The sequence below is a fragment of the Salvelinus fontinalis genome, chromosome 34 (genome assembly GCF_029448725.1).
Source record: "Salvelinus fontinalis isolate EN_2023a chromosome 34, ASM2944872v1, whole genome shotgun sequence".
In the NCBI taxonomy this organism is placed as follows: Eukaryota; Metazoa; Chordata; class Actinopteri; order Salmoniformes; family Salmonidae; genus Salvelinus; species Salvelinus fontinalis.
The window spans coordinates 33343879-33364990 of NC_074698.1; the positions used below are offsets into that span (position 1 = coordinate 33343879).

Here is a 21112-nt window from a genome sequence, read left to right on the forward strand (position 1 = left end):
AAAATGTAATGTAAATGTTCTTGGTGGGAAAGTAGGCCAACCACTTCCTCTAACTACTCAGGTTTTCTTGGAATTTGATAAGTGTTAGCGCAGCGCCTCTGTCTTGGTTATTATTGAGAACATTAGCTATTATACAGAGACTTTACTGTGACCGTGGGACAGGATTCCTGTTATATAAGGACAAGACAAGACCGTGGGACAGGATTCCTGTTATATAAGGACAAGACAAGACCGTGGGACAGGATTCCTGTTATATAAGGACAAGACAAGACTGTGGGACAGGATTCCTGTTATCTAAGGACAAGACAAGACCGTGGGACAGGATTCCTGTTATATAAGGACAAGACAAGACCGTGGGACAGGATTCCTGTTATATAAGGACAAGACAAGACTGTGGGACAGGATTCCTGTTATATAAGGACAAGACAAGACTGTGGGACAGGATTCCTGTTATATAAGGACAAGACAAGACCGTGGGACAGGATTCCTGTTATCTAAGGACAAGACAAGACCGTGGGACAGGATTCCTGTTATATAAGGACAAGACAAGACCGTGGGACAGGATTACTGTTATATAAGGACAAGACAAGACTGTGGGACAGGATTCCTGTTATATAAGGACAAGACAAGACTGTGGGACAGGATTCCTGTTATATAAGGACAAGACAAGACTGTGGGACAGGATTCCTGTTATATAAGGACAAGACAAGACCGTGGGACAGGATTCCTGTTATATAAGGACAAGACAAGACCGTGGGACAGGATTCCTGTTATATAAGGACAAGACAAGACTGTGGGACAGGATTCCTGTTATATAAGGACAAGACAAGACTGTGGGACAGGATTCCTGTTATATAAGGACAAGACAAGACCGTGGGACAGGATTCCTGTTAACTAAGGACAAGACAAGACTGTGGGACAGGATTCCTGTTATATAAGGACAAGACAAGACTGTGGGACAGGATTCCTGTGAAGACACTGTAAGGACATGGAAGTGTACTCACCAGCGGACATGGCAGAGGCATTAGGAGACCCTTTAAGGCATGTCTGTCTGACTAACCAGCTGCACCAGACCAGCCACGATGATGACGCTCTTCAGAAAGTAGGCTTTTAGGGCACTGCTTGATACAAAAAAACTTGTTAATAGATAATGTTTGTGTTTCTTGTTAGAAAAGTAGGCCAAAGCCTTTCTCACTCAGATTTCCTTGGGATATAGTGTAAGCGCAATGGCTCTGTCTCGGCTGTTGAGATCATTGACAATTTATTGTGCGGACCATACTGAGACAGTGGGACACGGACAGGATTCCACTAAGGACATTATAAGGACACTAGGGTGTACAAGTACCAGCAGACATGGCTTTATCATCACACTGAAGGGCTTTACTTCAACAGGTGGACATGTACCCTATACAGTGGCAGCCATTGGAAACGCTTTGATGTCATAGGATGTGAGTTTTTTTTGGAGACCCTTTAAGAAAGGTCTAATGTTCTGTTGGCCATCAGCCATGCCCTGTATGGAATGTTTGTGTCCATTCCTCAGAGGAAAACAGGAACTGTAATATACTACGGCCAGGATTCAAATCCAGCCTGCGTTGTAGCACACTTGACATTTAAAGGTCATTTCCGATTTAACCGACATCTGCAGCGTTTACCATGAATGCCATCACTGCTGACACAGGAATGTTGCCTTTAAAAAGGTCTAAGGGCCCAGGGATGGGTTTCTACTAAGCTGACAGGGAATTATTTTAAGATGGTCATACCAAGTATCATTTAGCTATTTGATTTGGACTTTTCTTACCCCTCTAAGTATGAAAACAAATATTTGATTAGACATTGAATTTGGCCTTACTGCTATTAGCCCACAGAAACATATTGAATAACAGCAGTTCTGTAAGGTTATACGTGTATATGGTGTAGCCTACATAGATAACACATGCAGACACGTGCACAAACACACACACATGCAAGCACATGTGTCAGATAGCTACGCACACACACATACACACTTCACACACAAACACACCCCAAATAATGATGCGATAGAAGTGAGTCAAATTACCAAATCGCCTTCTAGTGGCCTCATGGGTGGATTGTTTCATAATTTCATAATTAATAAACATTACATTTGTTTAAACTGCGAAAATATGGTGTTTCTGTGTCAAACGGTTTTGTTATATTTCAGTCTTCTGTGATGTATATAAAGTGTAATATTGGGATGCAAACTCAAAATTAAATAAATGTATGTAGACACCCCTTCAAATTAGTGGATTCGGTTATTTCAGCCACACCCGTTGCTGACAGGTGTATAAAATCGAGCAGACAGCCATGCAATCTCCAGAGACAAACATTGGCAGTAGAAAGCTCAGTGACCATCAACGTGGCACCGTCATAGGATGCCACCTTTCCAGCATGTCAGTTCATCAAATTTCTGCCCTGTTAGAGCTGCCCCGGTCACTGATAGTGCTGTTATTGTGAAGTGGAAATGTCTAGGAGCAACAACAGCTCAGCCGCAAAGTGGTAGGCCACACAAGCTCACAGAATGGGACCGCCGAGTGCTGAAGCGGATAGCACGTAAAAATCATCTGTCTTCGGTTGCAACACTCACCGCCGAGTTCCAAACTGCCTCTGAAAGAAACGTCAGCACAATAACTGTTCATTGGGAGATTCATGAAATGGGTTTCCATGGCCCAGCAGCCGCACACAAGCCTAAGATCACCATATGCATTGCCAAGCGTAGCTGGAGGGGTATAAAGCTTTCCGCCGTTGGACTCCGGAGCAGTGGAAACGCATTCTCTGGAGTGATGAATCACGCTTTACCATCTGGCAGTCCGATGGATGAATCTGGGTTTGGCGGATGCCAGGAGAACGCTACCTGCCCCAATGCATAGTGCCAACTGTAAAGGTTGGTGGATGAGGAATGCTGGTCTGGGGCTGTTTTTCATGGTTTGGGCTAGGCCCCTTAGTTCCAGTGAAAGGAAATCTTAACGCTACAGCATACAGTACAATGACATTCTAGACAATTCTGTGCTTCGAAATTTGTGGCAACATTTTTGGGAAGGCCCTTTCCTGTTTCAGCATGACAATGCTCCCATGCACAAAGTGAGGTCCATACAGAAATGCTTTATCAAGATCGGTGTGAAAGAACCTGCCTGGCCTGCAGAGAGCCCTGACCTCAACTCCATCGAACATCTTTGGGATGAATTGGAATGCCGATTGTGAGCCAGACCTAATCACCCAACATCAGTGCCAGACCTCACTAATGCTCTTCAAATCAAATCAAATTGTATTCAATCAAATTGAGGCTTTTATAGCAGCAAAGGGGGAACCAACTCCATATTAATGCCATGATCAAGCAAGTGTCCACATACTTTTGGTCATGTAGTGTACATTTCAACTCTATATCTGACATGGTACAGGTGTCTTCTTTTTTTAAGCCCATAACCATGTGTGTGAGGAGTCTTCTTTTTACAGCCCATAACCATGTATATGAGGTGTCTTCTTTTTACAGACCATAACCATGTATATGAGGTGTCTTCTTTTTACAGCCCATAACCATGTATATGAAGTGTCTTCTTTTTACAGCCCATAACCATGTATATGAGGTGTCTTCTTTTTACAGCCCATAACCATGTATATGAGGTGTCTTCTTTTTTAAAGCCCATAACCATGTATATGAGGTGTCTTCTTTTTACAGCCCATAACCATGTATATGAGGTGTCTTCTTTTTACAGCCCATAACCATGTATATGAGGTGTCTTCTTTTTTAAAGCCCATAACCATGTATATGAGGTGTATACTTCCGTTTCAAAGTAGATGTATTTAAGACCAAGACACACACTGTGTGACCTTGATTTAGCCCACTGCAGTAAAAGGTTAACATGACCTGGAATACATTTGACAGATGAGTCACTTGTCCGGTTAATGCAGAATTGTAATTCCGCTCAAGACAATGTTGTTTCAGGACACATAAGCTCCCATTGATGTGGCCATCTGACTGCCTGTCTAATCTGGCTTATTGAGAGTGAATTTATCTGTATCATTACTCAGTCTACTTAGTCTGTCTGATGTTGTCTTCAATCGTTTAAGCACACACATCACATCATGACATCATATAGGCAGCATAAAGCATTAGCAGTTATTTAGTTGATTCTATAAACTGGGTCACACAATATGGGTCACTGACTGAATATGGCATCAGATACTCTTCCATGACCTGTAGCAATGTGAAATCTGCTGGCAAAGATGGGGGAAAATACAAAACTGTAAAGAATTTGGTCATGTGTCAAATATTTGCAGACAGTTGTACATGAGTGACTATCATGATGTTGGAAAAAGATAAGAAAGTTAAATGTCCGTATCGTGGTGGGAAGCGTGCCCATGAGTCCCCGGAATGCCCCGCAAGACTACAGGAAGAAAAACGTCTCTTTCCGTCACCTTTGGAGTCTCTTTGTCTGTCTACTCCAGGTCACTGAAGATTTCCTTAATTCAAGAACTCTCAGCTGTTAACAAAGCACCAACAAGGTTGAGTTAAGTGGAGATGACCATCTAGGCTCAGGTGTAGTGAGAATATGCTGGTCTCAGATCAGAGGTAAGATGAGATGTCAAAATACAACATGTTATTTGCTTTACACTGTTCTCTCATCGAGATCACTGCTTAGATTATTTAGACATAGAGAGCAATGTGTTCTGTAATGCTCATGCTAAAACCGTGTTTTATTTTCTCCTCTCTGTCACTATGGCTTCAGTTGCCATGAACGCTATTCACAACTAAAACATGGTCCTCATCATGCTTCTTTCTCCATGCATGCAATCTGACCTCTTCATAATAACATTCAGGTGGTTGTTGGTTTAGAGCCCTCAAACTCAACTCTGGACCTCAAAGCCAGTTCCATTTCATGTTTTCATTGTTCCCCTCTAATCAGGGACTGATTTAGACTTAGACAATTAATTATTAATGATAGAACAGAAAGCCAGCAGTCTCCAGACCTCGCAGGGTAAGGATTATGTACCCATGGTTTAGAGGTTGACACTCAGCTCTGGACAAAGGCAGACAGACAGACAGACAGACTCAAACACACACATCCCCCAAGACAGAGACCAAAACAAGTTAGCCACTGTGTTCGACGGAGCCATCCAGAACAGACCAGATGTTTCAACCCTCTCATCACCCAGCACCGCCACACTGTCGGGGCATGGCTCCCTTTCACTGTGAGATTAGTAACAGCAGCATGGGTGGGGGGCAACAAATCTCAGTTAGGGCCTCCAAAATGCCAGTACCAGCCCTAGTTAAAACAGAGATGGTAGTTCTAGAAACAAAGAGATCTGCTGTTGGATCTGACAATGAATCTTGATGGTTGTATAGTCGTCTCAAATAAAACTGTGAAGGACCTCGGCGTTACTCTGGACCCTGATTTCTCTTTTGACCAATATATCAAGAATATTTCAAGGACCGCTTTTTTCCATCTTCATAACATTGCAAAAATCTGAAACTTTTTGTCCAAAAATGATGCAGAAGACTCATCTCTTCAGTAGGTCCTATGATTGAGTGTAGTCTGGACCAGGTTGTGCGAAGTTGAACGGCAAGGCACTGGAGCGACGAACTGCCCTTGATGTCTCTGCCTGGCCAGCTCCCCTCTCTCTACTGGGATTCTCTGCCTCTGACTCTATTACGAGGGCTGAGTCACTGGCTTACTAGTGCTCTTCCATGCCGTCCCTAAGAGGGGTGCGTAACTTGAGTGGGTTGAGTCACAGATGTGATCTTGCTGTCTGGTTTTGTGCCCTCTCAGGCTTGTGTGGTAGAGGAGATCTTTGTGGACTACACTCAGCCTTATCTCAGGGTAGTAAGTTAGTGGTCTGTTGCTTTCCCTCTATCAGTATGGGGGCTGTGCTTCAGCAAAGTGGGCAGAGTTTTATCCTGTCTGGTTGGCCCTGTCCGGGGGTATCGTCGGACTGGGCCACAATGTCCCCCAACCCACCCCTGTCTCAGTCTCCAGTATCTATGCTGCATTAGTCTATGTGACGGGGGCTAGGGTCAGTCTGTTATATCTGGTGTAATTCTCCTGTCTTATCTGGTGTAATTCTCCTGTCTTATCTGGTGTCCTGTGTGAACTTAAGTATGCTCCCTCTAATTCTCTCTCTCCCTCCCCTCCCCTCCCAGAGGACCGGAGTCCTAGGATCATGCCTCAGGACTACCTGGCTTGATGACACCTGGTTGTCCCCAGTCCACCTGGTCGTGCTGCTGCTCCAGTTTCAACTGTTCTGCCTGCGGCTATGGAACCCTGACCTGTTCACCGGACGTGCTACCTTGTCCTGGAACTGCTGTTTTTGACTCTCTCTCTCTACCGCACCTGCTGTCTCGACCTCTGAATGCTCGGCTATGAAAAGCCAACTGACATTTTCTCCTGAATTACTGACCTTTTTCAAACTCTACAACCACTGTGATTATTTATTTTTTTACCTTGCTGGTCATCTACGAACGTTTGAACAGCTTGAAGAACAATCTGGCCTTAAATGGCCATGTACTCTTATAATCTCCACCCGGCACAGCCAGAAGAGGACTGGTCACCCCTCAAAGCGTGGATCCTCTCTAGGTTTCTTCCTAGGTTCCTGCCTTTCTAGGGAGTTTTTTCTAGCCACCGTGCTTCTACATCTACATTGCTTGCTGTTTGGGGTTTTAGGCTGGGTTTCTGTATAATACTTTGTGACATCTGCTGATTTAAAAAGAGCTTTATAAATACATTTAATTGATTGCTTGATTGTGTTACTTGGCTTTGTATTTTTTAATTTTACCTTTATTTAACAAGGCAAGTCAGTTAAGAACAAATTCTTATTTTACAATGATGGCCTACCCCGGCCAAACCCTCCCCTAACCCGAACAACGCTGGGCCAATTGTGTACCACCCTATGGGACTCTTGATCACGGCCGGTTGTGATACAGCCCGGGATCAAACCAGGGTCTGTAGGGAGGTCTCTAGCACTGAGATGCAGTGCCTTAGACCACTGTGCCACTCGGGAGTATAGGGGACCATATCCATGTTGAAACACTGTAATTAAAAGTAAACAGACATTGACGTGGCAGAAGGCAGGTGGTTATCATGTCAACATGTTTAGGCTTGTGTTGCAATGAATTGTGAAACTGTTGTTCATTTTGTCTGTATTTACCTTTCAAAAGTTTTCACCTTTCAATAAAGTCTATTCATATAACCAATGAATAATGCATTGAAAAAGTTATTTTCCATTTGAACTGTGCGGACTTGAACATGGCAGGATTTCCAGGTGAATGTCCTGTTGACTTCAGAACAGCAGGATAGAAGTAGAAATGGGTCAGAGTGAATGGATGGAGGAGAGAACTGTTATAATGCCCCCCAGTCATTACCAGTCTAGTCCGTGTTCCAGGGCTACAGAGCAGAGGATTCATCACCCCACTGCCCCAGATTCAGGGGGAGAACCTCATACTGAGCCAGTCATCAACCTGCATGGATGGAGTTAGACAATCAGTCATGGTGAAGTCCTGGTGGCGAGGGACTGTTTTGTAAGGTTAGACAACAAATCAGACGTTCAAGGTATTGAGATGTGTAGTTGTTTTATTCGACCTAAACATTGCCTCATAAAAGCACAGAGTCTTGAAAGCGATCAAGAATTACTCATTAATTGACCCCTCCCAGTCTTGGTGACTGTTGAATAAAACAACAATTGTGAGATGTTGGAGTTATGGCACTAAACCACTGTTATTATTACATCTCTGGGTTTTCTATGTAACACTCGTTCCTGCTGCTGTGAACGTGTTCAGAACCCATACTGAGAGAGAGAAGCAGCATGGTGACCAAATTGGAGTTTTATAGTTTTACTGTTGTTCATACTTAATCATGACCAATTGATTCATACACATTTTTTACAGATGATAGAAGCAGAATATACTGAAAAAGTAATTGAGATAGTTTTTTTTATTGACCCTTATCTGGGCCAAGGCTCCACAATCAATATCAGATGAGTGCTGTGCTTACTCAAGCAAGCAGCACGTATAAATCAATTTAGCTCACGAGTGACACCTTATCATTGTGTCCCAGAATAGACAGAGTTCTAGTGCCTTCGGCTGGGTTTATTGAGAGAACTGGATGGGTGTTCCACAGTGAATCAATTTCAAATAATGTGATAAATCACCCAAGACACTGAAACTGTTTCACCTTCCCATGGAGTGTGTCTCTGTATGTCTATCAGCCAGCCAGCCAGCCAGCCAGCCAGCCAGCCAGACAGACAGACAGACAGACAGACAGACAGACAGACAGACAGACACTCTATCTCTCACTGTCTGTCTTTGCCTATGCATAGGTGTGTGTGTGAGAGGCATGGCGAGTGTTTAAAAATGACCCTGCTCCGTCCCACAGGCTGATTACATTAGGGCCTGAGCAGCACCTCTATTTCAGGCCCTCTTGTCCCCGTCGTAAAGTTTGACCAGCCTGCTAAACCTAAGAACACATCCAAGGGCCTCATTATCATGGGTAAGAGGGTGACTAGACTATTGGCTGGAGCAGATGATTCGGCGTGATGATCAATGGACCTCCATCAAGAATGTGAGCTTATTTAGCATAATCTAAGGCAGGTATTCTCAAACTGGGAATGTGAATGCCGTCGGGGGTATGTTTCAAACAGTACTTTTTTTTTTCCCCAACTGGGCTATATATTTGGGTGAGGTTTTTTTCTCGCCTGAGTAGCCTCGTTTCACTGCCAAAAATTAAATTAAACCATCTAGCATTCAGTGAAATAACAATACAATGTCAAATACAGGTAGCCTAGTCAAATAATTAACATCCAATCACATTAACCTTTACTCTCTCGAGGGAATTCCACTAACGGTCCGTATGTAGCTAAATGTAGCTGCTGTTCATGTTGGTATCTGTACTGATGGCGCTAAAGCCATGACAGGGAGACATAGTGGAGTGGTAACACGCGCAAGAAGATGCTCCCGATTGAAATTGCAATAAGCGGTTCAGTAAAATAAAATTGAATCAGAAGCCACTGCCAGATTTCTGGATTGGGCTGCACTCAGAGTATCCTGCATTAGCCAATCACGTATCTATGTGAGAGTGGATTCTCGGCCCTCACTAGCATGAAAACTAAATACAGGCACATACTGTGTGTGGAAAATGATTTAAGACAGACTCTCCACAACCCAACATTGCAGAGTTATGTGCATCGTCTCAAGCACACCCTTCTCATTAACCTGTGGTGAGTTATTCACCATTTTTGATGAACAAATAAGGTTTTATATGTAAGATGGCTAAATAAAGAGCAAAATGTTTTATTATTATATTCTTATTTGTGTTCTGTTCCTATAAGAGCTCTTTGTCACTTCCCACAAACCGGGTTGTGACTAAAACTCTCACTCATTCTTATGTTTAATAAATGTATTGTATAGGGTGTGTGTGGCAGGCTTACAATGATGGCAAAAAACAACATTTGAGAGTGTGCTGACCCTGTAGCTAAACGGGGTACGCAGCTGGAGGTTAAATGTTTGAGGGGGTTTCTGTAACTGACAGTAAAGTTGATGTACTGTCTGTGATAACCATGCCTCCTCTCCCCTGTGTTTAATCACAGTCATTTACTCCACATGCTGTCACTCTGAATATCTGTCAATAGATCTATGCTAAGCACCAATGTCATCACTTTCATGAGGAACAATATTCAACCAGCTTTATTCCAATGCAATATTCATATTAATGTCAATGGTATATTATTTCTTTGTCCATATCCTTCTTTGAGTCTGTTGGAAATACGATATGCGCCTAAATTAGAACTGTATCAGTTCTCTAGAATAATGGTGGGTTGCGGGTGAATTTCTTAAGTTCATATTTTAGCTCGGTTTCTATTTTCGGTTCATATCAATGCTGTTGGATGAGAGGTTGGTTGAAATGACCGAGTAGACTCTGAACATCACTACATCACTAACATCCATGTCTGTGGAAACTCTGCAGTGACTTCTACCAGCTGGGTTCTATAGTTGTCGGGACAACTGGGTCTCAGAACAGTCCATGGAGCAACCTGAGTGAAACAAACACAAACCTTAATGTATAGGCTACTGTAAAACTAATATTCCTGTTAGATTGATTCAGTCACTATAGAGACAGACAGAGGTTTTAGAAATCTCTATTGCCATGAATATTAAACACATATCTCAAACTGGCACTTATACGTATTATAAACATTATAATTAAGAAGGGAAGAAGAATCAGCAACTTCTTTTATAAAGCCAAATCAAACATAAAGTCATGTGTGAACTGAACTCCTCTCAGTCTTACGTAGCTGGCTTTAGCATGTCCTTGCATTCCTTCTTATTAAACCTAACCTACATTTACCTACCTAGCTATAATCAACTACGTCAGTAGTGTTTTGATCGGTTGCAACCTACTGTCACGGCTGTCCAGGCCTCATGCCGGCCAGCCCCTATACTAAATGTCACCGTGCCCTGTCGGCAGGGAGACATGCTCCTATTGCATAGATTCTATTTAAAGAGTAATATACACTATCACCTGAATGTGACTTGTGTTCAGATTTCAAATAAAACAGTAAGTGTTAAAAATAATGAACAAATGAATTTATAATGTAAAAAATGGCTCAAGGATGAACATTCTCTTTGACTGCGATAACAAAAAGCACACTGTGCAACAGACGAGGTGGGTGGTTGGTGGAGAGGTCAAGGTGAAGGTCAAGATGAGAAGACAAGGAGGTGAAGGATCTCTTGTTCTCTCTTCACTCTCATTCATTCTCACTTCAACCTGACCAAAGAAGCAGCTTCATAAGCTTCGTAGTCCCTCCATACCACTCGAGAAAGAGGACTATTATAGATGACGCATCCTGTATAGTTTGACATGTTTGTTTGACCTTTAACCTCGCCAACACTTGAACCCAACACTTGTATATTTATAAATGTGTAAGCTATTTGTCGACAAAAATACTTGCCCTGAATTGTATTATTGGTAGTCACTCAACTCTCTATGTGGCTGTTTTGCTCCTAGTAAAACATGTAACCCAATAAACAATACTACAGAATGAAACACTCCTTTTACTGAGAAGAATATAATGACATTTATACAGCTCTAGAGATCAAATAGGCCCTGGGATTTGTAGGTCCAACCATATTGCTATTGATTTCAGATTTATGAATCAAATTATTTCTGAGTTTCGTGCTGAATATCTCAAATGGGCGGACAGAAACTTTAAATGCAGAAAGACGTCTTAATATCAGATGATGATTGGTGGTGTAACGCTCTGGGTGTCGGGGGTGTGAAGTCAGGCGCAGGAACAACAGAGAGTTCAATATAATGCTTTTAATGCACACACGGTAAACAATGCCCCCACGAAAACACTGGGTGTAACAAAACAAATGTCCCATACACGGGGGACAAAAACCAGTCCAAATATACTCTAATGAACGCTACAAACAAATACGTTCGTCTACTCCCGAATCCCAATGTACAACTGAATCAATCCCGCACAAAGAAACGTACGGGCTGGCTGACTAATAAAGCCCAACTAATGATAATCACCTCCACACAGGTGTAACAAATAAACACATAAGGAGGGGGAGGAAAAAGAGTCAGTGGCAGCTAGTAGGCCGGCGACGACGACCGCCGAGCGCCACCCGAACGGGAAGGGGAGTCACCTTCGGTCGGAGTCGTGACAGGTGGACAGACTGGGGACAGAAAGATCTGAAAGTTCCCCACCAAGACTAAAAGGACCTGTGTGATCAACCTAAATCTCGGGATATAAAGGCACTTCTGGACTCCCGCTCTGTTGGCCATCTCTGCATTAAGCTAGTTTATCTTAATAGGCCAAGAGAGAGTATAGAGCAGTCATTTTATTTGGATATGGGCTAGTTTGACTTATTCCTGGAAGCCCTTTCAATGAAAAGGGGGACCAAGTGGCGCAGCTGTCTAAGGCACTGCATTGCAGTGCTAGAGGCGTTGCTACAGACCTGGATTCGATCCCGGGCTGTTCCACAACTGGCCGTGATTCGAAGTCCCATAGGGCGGAGCACATTTGGCCCAGCGTCTTCCGGGTTAGGGGAGGGTTTAGCTGGGTTAGGCCGTCATTGTAAATAAGAGCTTGTTCTTAACTGGCTTGCCTGGTTAAATGAAGTTTAAATTAAATTAATTTTAAAAAGGGCACTTCCCTCTCATTCTGTCGCATTAGATATAATTATAACCATTTCAGTCCACTTATTGCAGTTATTATCGTAACGTATTGTTACTGGACAGACAGTGGTTTCCCTGGGATACGGGCTGGCGAAACACAGAAAATTACCTTTAGCAGAAAGGATATATTTTATGGTTCCATTTTAATTGAGCCACTTTAAAAAAATACTGTATATCTAGGTTAATGGCTGTTTTCCATAGCCAATCCAATGGAGATTGAGCTCTTGCTTTAATTCATTACATTTTTATGTTGATCCATTATGATCTTCCAGTGGTACTTAGTAGAATACTTCAGCTGTGATTATTTACGAATTATTAAAGGTGCAGTCAGTAGTTCAAACAATAACAAAGTAGGCACCCTGTTGTTGTTTTATTAAACAGCTGAGGGATGGATCTGGGGAAATGTAACCACTCTTAAATTAATTGACATTGCTATGGATGCAAGGACTGACCATCCATGATATAACAAAAACAGTTTTAACCATGTTTTTAGGCTATACAGCGTTTTTAAAAAAACATTTACTTAGTTTACAAACATTGGATTGAAACAAGCCTATGTTTTGGTTTCTGATGGGGTATGACAGTTGAAATAAGCTCATGAGGCATTTATCAATTATATTCTTCAAGAATCAGTGGGTTGATATCATTAATTCAAAAAGTCTGAAAATAAATGTAGCAATCACAGTCTGCCCCTTTAATGCAAATTCTCAAGGATCAGAGTTGTTTTCCTTATACATAAAACATTAGAAACACAATAACACTTATCTTTATGAATAATATCATTTGAAACAGGGTTCACTCCAGTTCAATTCAGGTGTCACTTTTCATAAATTCCAAGATGCTGTATCTCAGTAGATGAGGTACATTATTTTAGGGTTGTTATTCTGAAAACAACCTGTTTTGAATGAATAGGGCCTTATAATGTGTCTGGAACCCATAATTGAAATCCGTATAGAACTGATGAAAGCACAGACAAACTAAAAGCAGACTTGGTAACCAAAACAAATGACATGGGAAAAATAGTATTGTTTTCCTAGGTTACCAGAACGGTCAATGAGGTACACAAAGGTTTAACAGTACTTAAGGTTGACAGGAGTAGCCTACTCATTTGGGTTTAGGTGAGAACGTGAACAGATGCATTTGTTCCAGCCGCCTCATATAGTCTAATAGCAGCATCTGGCTATGGAACCACACCGCACGTGTCTCTATATAGCTGCTTCAGAGGATACATAGTGGTCTAATTACCGACCAATGAACAGGGCCATAGCACCTGTCCACTCCACCCTTGTTACACAAACCCAGAGTTGGAGCTGGTCACAGCGAGGGGAGAGGAACCTGATTGGGTTTCATCTCAGAAGGCCTCAATGTGTCCTCTCAGGCTAGAGTTAGAAGTGGTCAATACTAGTAAAGCAGACTTGGAAATTAGTGCTGTAAAATGTAATAAGTGCTGTATAATGTAATAATTGCTGTAAAATGCTTTGTGCTGTAAAATGTAATAATTGATGTATAATGTTATAAGACCAATACAGTAGTTAAGTCATGGTAAATATCCTCTCTGTTGTATCTACTTATCAAGTATTGTCTTTATTGAGAAGAGTTTGATTTGCAAATATCAAAATCAAACTTTATTAGTCACATACGCCAAAAACAACAGGTGTAGACCTTACAGTGAAATGCTTACTTACGAGCCCCCAACTAGCAATGCAGTTTTCAAAAATACGGACAAGAATAAGAGATAAAAGTAACAAGTAATTAAAGAGCAGCAGTAAAACAACAATAGCGAGACTATATACAGGGGGTACTGGTACAGAGTCAATGTGCGGGGGCACCGGTTAGTTCGGTTAGTTGAGGTAATATGTACATGTAGGTAGAGTTATTAAAGTGAATATGCATAGAGGAAAACAACAGAGAGTAGCAGCAGTGAAAGAGGGGGGGGGGGGGGGTGCAAATAGTCTGGGTAGCCATTTTATTAGATGTTCAGGAGTCTTACGGCTTGTGGGTAGAAGCTGTTTAGAAGCTTCTTGGACCTAGACTTGGCGCTCCGGTACCGCTTGCCATGCGGTAGCAGAGAGAACAGTCTATGACTAGGGAGGCTGGAGTCTTTGGCAATTTCTAGGGCCTTCCTCTGACACCAACTGGTATAGAAGTCCTGGATGGCAGGAAGCTTGGCGCCAGTGATGTACTGTCATCGGCAAATTTAATGATGGTGTTGGAGTCGTGCCTGGCCGTGCAGTCATGAGTGAACAAGGAGTACAGGAGGAGACTGAGCATGCAGTACCTGTGTTGATCAGCGTGGCGGATGTGTTGTTACCTAACCTTACCACCTGGGGGCAGCCCGTCAGGAAATCCAGGATCCAGTTGCAGAAGGAGGTGTTTAGTCCCAGCGTCCTTAGCTTATTGCTGAGCTTTGAGGGCACTATGGTGTTGAACGCTGAGCTGTAGTCAATGAATAGCATTCTCACATAGGTGTTCCTTTTGTCCAGGTGGGAAAGGGTAGTGTGGAGTGCAATAGAGATAGCATCATCTGTGGATCTGTTGGGGCAGAATGCAAATTGGAGTGGGTCTAGGGTTTCTGGGATAATGGTGTTGATGTGAGGCATGACCAGCCTTTAAAAAGCACTTCATGGTTACAGACGTGAGTGCTACGGGTCGGTAGTCATTTAGGCAGGTTACCTTAGTGTTCTTGAGCACAGGCACTATGGTGGTCTGCTTAAAACATGTTGGTATTACAGACTCGGACAGGGAGAGGTTGATAATATCAGTGAAGACACTTGCCAGTTGGTCAGCGTATGCTCGCAGTACACATCCTGGTAATCCGTCTGGCCCTGCGGCCTTGTGAATGTTGACCTGTTTAAAGGTCTTACTCACATTGGCTGTGGAAAGCGTGATCACACAGTCTTCCGGAACAGCTGGTGCTCTCATGCGTGTTTCAAATTAATTGCGAGGGAGAGCTTAATATGCATCTATGTGTGTGGAGTATAGGTGGTCCAGAGTTTTTTTTCCCTCTGGTTTTAACACGCTGATAGAAATTTGGTCAAACGGATTTAAGTTTCCCTGCATTAAAGTCCTGTCCGTCCGTCCGTCCGTCCGCCCGACAGGCAGACAGGCAGACAGACAGACAGACAGACAGACAGACAGACAGACAGACAGACAGACAGACACTTCTTCACAGACGCACACACACACAGACACGCACACACACCTGGCCTGTTCACCTGGTCGGTTAAGTACTAATGTGACCCACACACACACATACAAAAGAGGAACCTCATCTACAGTTTGGGAAGGAAGGAGGGGGGACTTCCCCTTACCAATAATCCTGCCAACCAAACCACAGTGCCGGGAACAGGGTGGCATAGTGCACTATACCATTAATCAGTAAATACATGTGTGATTTATAAGCCTGCTGGATACAGGGAACATTGTATAACACATACCTTGCTTAGAGGTGCACGAAGAGACTTACTAAAATTACAAATCATAAATCTTTAATTGACAGCAATACATGATCTACAGTAAATTCAGCCGATCAGTGTCACAGTCAAGTTGATGAGGTGGCACAGAGACCAGGTGGTTTGTGTGAAGTGCTGAAAGTCTTCTGAGTCACCAACAACCTCCTGCTCTATCTTTAGATGAACCCTATTAGATACCTCTAGGCTGCCTCCATCTGAACACAGCAGGAGTTTCCCCCTGTTAGATGACCTGCTGCCCACTGTGAGATGACCTGCTGCCACCTATTAGATGACCTGCTGCCCACTGTGAGATGACCTGCTGCCACCTGTTAGATGACCTGCTGCCACCTGTTAGATGACCTGCTGCCCACTGTTAGATGACCTGCTGCCCCCTGTGAGATGACCTGCTGCCACCTGTTAGATGACCTGCTGCCCACTGTGAGATGACCTGCTGCCCACTGTGAGATGACCTGCTGCCCACTGTGAGATGACCTGCTGCCACCTGTTAGATGACCTGCTGCCCACTGTTAGATGACCTGCTGCCCACTGTGAGATGACCTGCTGCCCACTGTTAGATGACCTGCTGCCCACTGTGAGATGACCTGCTGCCCACTGTGAGATGACCTGCTGCCCACTGTTAGATGACCTGCTGCCCACTGTGAGATGACCTGCTGCCCACTGTGAGATGACCTGCTGCCACCTGTGAGATGACCTGCAGCCCCCTGTTAGATGACCTGCTGCCCACTGTGAGATGACCTGCTGCCCACTGTGAGATGACCTGCTGCCCACTGTTAGATGACCTGCTGCCACCTGTGAGATGACCTGCAGCCCCCTGTTAGATGACCTGCTGCCCACTGTGAGATGACCTGCTGCCACCTGTGAGATGACCTGCTGCCACCTGTTAGATGACCTGCTGCCACCTGTTAGATGACCTGCTGCCCACTGTGAGATGACCTGCTGCCCACTGTGAGATGACCTGCTGCCCACTGTGAGATGACCTGCTGCCACCTGTTAGATGACCTGCTGCCCACTGTGAGATGACCTGCTGCCACCTGTTAGATGACCTGCTGCCACCTGTGAGATGACCTGCTGCCCACTGTGAGATGACCTGCTGCCCACTGTTAGATGACCTGATGCCCACTGTGAGATGACCTGCTGCCACCTGTTAGATGACCTGATGCCCACTGTTAGATGACATGCTGCCACCTGTTAGATGACCTGCTGCCCACTGTTAGATGACCTGCTGCCCACTGTGAGATGACCTGATGCCCACTGTGAGATGACCTGCTGCCCACTGTGAGATGACCTGCTGCCCACTGTGAGATGACCTGCTGCCCCCTGTGAGATGACCTGCTGCCCACTGTGAGATGACCTGCTGCCCACTGTGAGATGACCTGCTGCCCACTGTGAGATGACCTGCTGCCCACTGTGAGATGACCTACTGCCCACTGTGAGATGACCTGCTGCCCCCTGTGAGATGACCTGCTGCCCACTGTGAGATGACCTGCTGCCCACTGTGAGATGACCTGCTGCCCACTGTTAGATGACCTGATGCCCACTGTGAGATGACCTGCTGCCCACTGTGAGATGACCTGCTGCCCACTGTGAGATGACCTGCTGCCACCTGTTAGATGACCTGCTGCCCACTGTGAGATGACCTGCTGCCACCTGTTAGATGACCTGCTGCCCACTGTGAGATGACCTGCTGCCACCTGTTAGATGACCTGCTGCCCACTGTGAGATGACCTGCTGCCACCTGTTAGATGACCTGCTGCCCACTGTGAGATGACCTGCTGCCACCTGTTAGATGACCTGATGCCCACTGTGAGATGCGGGAACGGCTTTGGACAGGCAGAACCAAATTGAACACGTCGTAGGAACATGGTCCAGCCAAAAGAGACTGACATATTGTACATTCATGGAGATTTGTAACAGACTTGTTAAGTGATTGCTAATATTTTTACATTTATACAGCAATAGATGTATTAATTAGACTGTGTATATTATACTGTATATATTTTGTATTATCCATCTCCATTGTACAGATGCAGTTCATTGCTTAACAGTTTTGCGAAGATGACCTGCTGTCCCCTGTGAGATGGCTGTTTCACTACCTTGACCTCTGGCCTATCGGATAGGATTACTGCATAAAAATAGAATGAATAGAAGGGACAAATCGTTGACTTGAATGGGGACCCTGTACTATTCATTCTATTTGATAGGCATGTAATACTATCCCATAGACTAAATCCTGGTAGATACCTTTTCAAAAAGTGGGCCCAGAAGATCACAGACAAATATAACCTGCCCAGAGCTCAGCACTGGTCATGTGTTACCTCTGTGAAAACGGTGTGAGTTCAGCTAGTTTCAGTTTCCTCAACTGTCTCCGTGCTATCCAAGGGTTATATAAAGTGGGTGTCCATGTCACATTCATTTGGACTACTAGGTTGACGTTTAATGCAGTTTAGGGTGCAGCAAATTATCCAAATCTGCCATCACATTGTTTGGAAAATGCAGACATGCTTTAGTGGCCTTCATTTCAGTTAATTTACCCAAGTGTGGAGAAAGAGTCAGGAGTCAAAACCCTTTGAATTATTGGTGACTCAGTAGTCTAATTACTTGGTTGAAAATATACCTTGTTGTGTATTTATCATGCACATAAACCTCTGTGGATACACATATAATATGTATAATATGTATGTAATTTGACATTTCCACAATGATTTCCTGCTGATGATATTAAGCATATTACTGTTGTCCTGCGTTGGGGTGCTCGCCTCAAGCTCATTGTGTTGAGTTGTATGCAGCCGCTCGGACAAAACAAAAACCCTTTCTAGTTCCAGCGCCATCTAGCGGTCTACAAACACGTGGCCGAAATCGGAGGTGCGCTCCTTCACTGCGCAGCACGAGCTAGACGCCGATTCCTTTCACCGCAGCGTACAACAAACTAGATGTCTGGTGAAACAGAGTGAACGACGGAGTATGTTAATATCTTGTTGACGGCGAAGTGTGTTGTTGACATGAAATAAGCCTATGCAAATGAACTATTGTGATTCGTAGTAACCTTTGCACACAATAATTATTTGCACACAATAATGCACACGGGCCATCAAAATAATAATCATTACCAAAATAACGACACTATCATCTTGAGTATTTGTCCTGTTTGAGGGGTATTGCGTTTGCAAAATACATTTTATTGCCATGGTAGATAACGCCATTTTGTGGGACCCTTGAGTCCCCACCAAAAGAGGAGATTTAGCACATTGTGATTTTGCATTTATATTTATGAAAACATCTTTGGACTATGTTAATTAACATATCCGTGTGTATGATTTGAACTCAGCAACAACAACATTATCTATGCTTGAGTTTTTAGGTAGGCCGATATTTATATTGTTTTACACATAAATATTTTTTTATTTTTCTCTAAACAGTTTATATAATTACTGTCTGCTCATACATACGGACTAGACAGACGGACGCAACAACAAGAGCATAATAATAACCACAAACTTTCTCCTGTCAGACCAATGCGTAATGCATGACGCGCCTAGGAGGAGTGGTCAGCATCGCATATATATACCCAGTCGCGCTCTCCTCAGATTCAGCAAAGCAGCAGCGCTTACAAACAGACAATATCCCTCTAGACTATTAGAGGTTGCATTCACCATCTCGCCTTCGCACCAAAGACACACGTCGGGCGCAAAGAAAAATAACATGTCTCCCTCCGAGAACGAGTTTAAAATCCCGGCCAAAAATTGCCACAGGATGGTGATTCTGGGCTCTACAAAAGTTGGCAAGACGGCCATCATCTGTCGGTTTCTGAACGAAAGAGTCGAGGACCAGTACACGCCGACCATCGAAGACTTTCATAGAAAATTATACTGCATTCGGGGAGATGTATACCAGTTGGACATTCTGGACACCTCTGGAAACCATCCCTTCCCCGCTATGAGGAGACTCTCTATCCTTACTGGTAAGCTTAACTCAGAACTAACAAAACAAATAATATGAATGAAAGCCACACTGGAATTTATAGCTACATCGAAATTATATGTATGGGATGTTTTAATAAATCATGCATGCAATAATGCTATATGCAACACTTTTATTGTACACATTTAGCCTAGGCCTATGTAATAATGGACTTTTTCAGCTGTGATATTAATGTGCCTTCCCTTGCTCTTTCAGGTGACGTTTTTATCTTGGTGTTCAGTCTGGATAACAGAGACTCCTTCCAAGAGGTCCAGCGCCTGAAGCGTCAAATTTACGAGACCAAGTCCTGCCTGAAAAACAAAACCAAAGAGAACGTGGATGTTCCGATAGTTATCTGCGGGAACAAGTGTGACCGGGAGTTTAACCGGGAGGTTCAGAATGAGGAGATTGAGCAGCTGGTGGCTGGTGATGAACAGTGTGCCTACTATGAGATCTCTGCAAAACGGAACACTAATGTCGACCAGATGTTTCAGACTCTTTTTACCATGGCTAAACTGCCCAACGAGATGAGCCCGGACTCTCACCGCAAAGTGTCCTTACAGTTTTGCGAAGTACTGCAAAACAGCAGAAGAAAGTCATTCAGAAATAAGAAATTCAAAGACGGGGAGGCATACGGTATTGTGGAACCGTTCGCGCGCCGACCAAGCGTGCACAGTGACTTGAGGTACATAAAAGAGAAAGCTACTGGCGGCGGACAGAGTAAACAGAGTTGCACCATCAGCTAAGCAATTTACTGACAATGTGCAGGATCATTGTAACGAAATACACCGATAGGGATGATTCCCGCCAGGCTTCTCGCCAGTGTGCGGAGTCCAGGATAACACAGAACCCCAGGGCGCAGTGACAGCAAGGGGTGTGTATCCCAAACCGTGCCAGGACGCGCCGAGAGGGTGTATGACATGGTCAGTCCGGCAGAAATGTCCCTGTGGAGTCAGGCCTCTCAAAAGGGATGTAGCTTTAGAGAACCTACATTGAGGTAGCCTATTCTTGTCATCTACATGCTGTAAAATCTGCCTCTACTGAATGTAGAATGTTGCCTTTACCTATGGGGTGGCTCTTGTTTACATTTAGCATTTTGTTTTTTTTTACATGGAAATGAACTTGAACGCTAATTTCATTCTGAACAAATCTATGAATGTATATTTATTATTCTGTCATCGTTTACTTTTCACAAAGAAAGAAACATGAGGAGAAAATAAAACCATTTGACAACTATAATTACCATGTCTGTCATCCTTTTTATTGTGCTTGTATAATAACATTGATGGTAAATAAGGATATTCTCAGGTCTTCTCAGTGAAATTACATTTTTTAAGTATTGCCTATAACCTAACATTCATTTTTCAAGTACACTAAGTGTACAAAACATTAAGAACACCTTCCTAATATTTAGTTGCACCCCGTCCTTTCAAAGGCACTTCAATGTTTTGTCTTGCCCATTCACCCTCTGAATGGCACACATACACAATA

General features: G+C 43.6%; 1 protein-coding gene across 1 annotated transcript; it reads left to right on the plus strand.

The window, feature by feature from the left end:
• Window positions 1–19243: 19243 nt before the first annotated feature.
• On the plus strand, window positions 19244–20860 carry LOC129833745 (dexamethasone-induced Ras-related protein 1-like). The gene is made up of 2 exons (XM_055898539.1): window positions 19244–19622; window positions 19838–20860. Exons 1-2 carry the CDS (start codon window positions 19364–19366, stop codon window positions 20365–20367), a joined length of 789 nt encoding a protein of 262 aa, XP_055754514.1. The 5' UTR covers window positions 19244–19363; the 3' UTR covers window positions 20368–20860.
• Window positions 20861–21112: the final 252 nt, after the last annotated feature.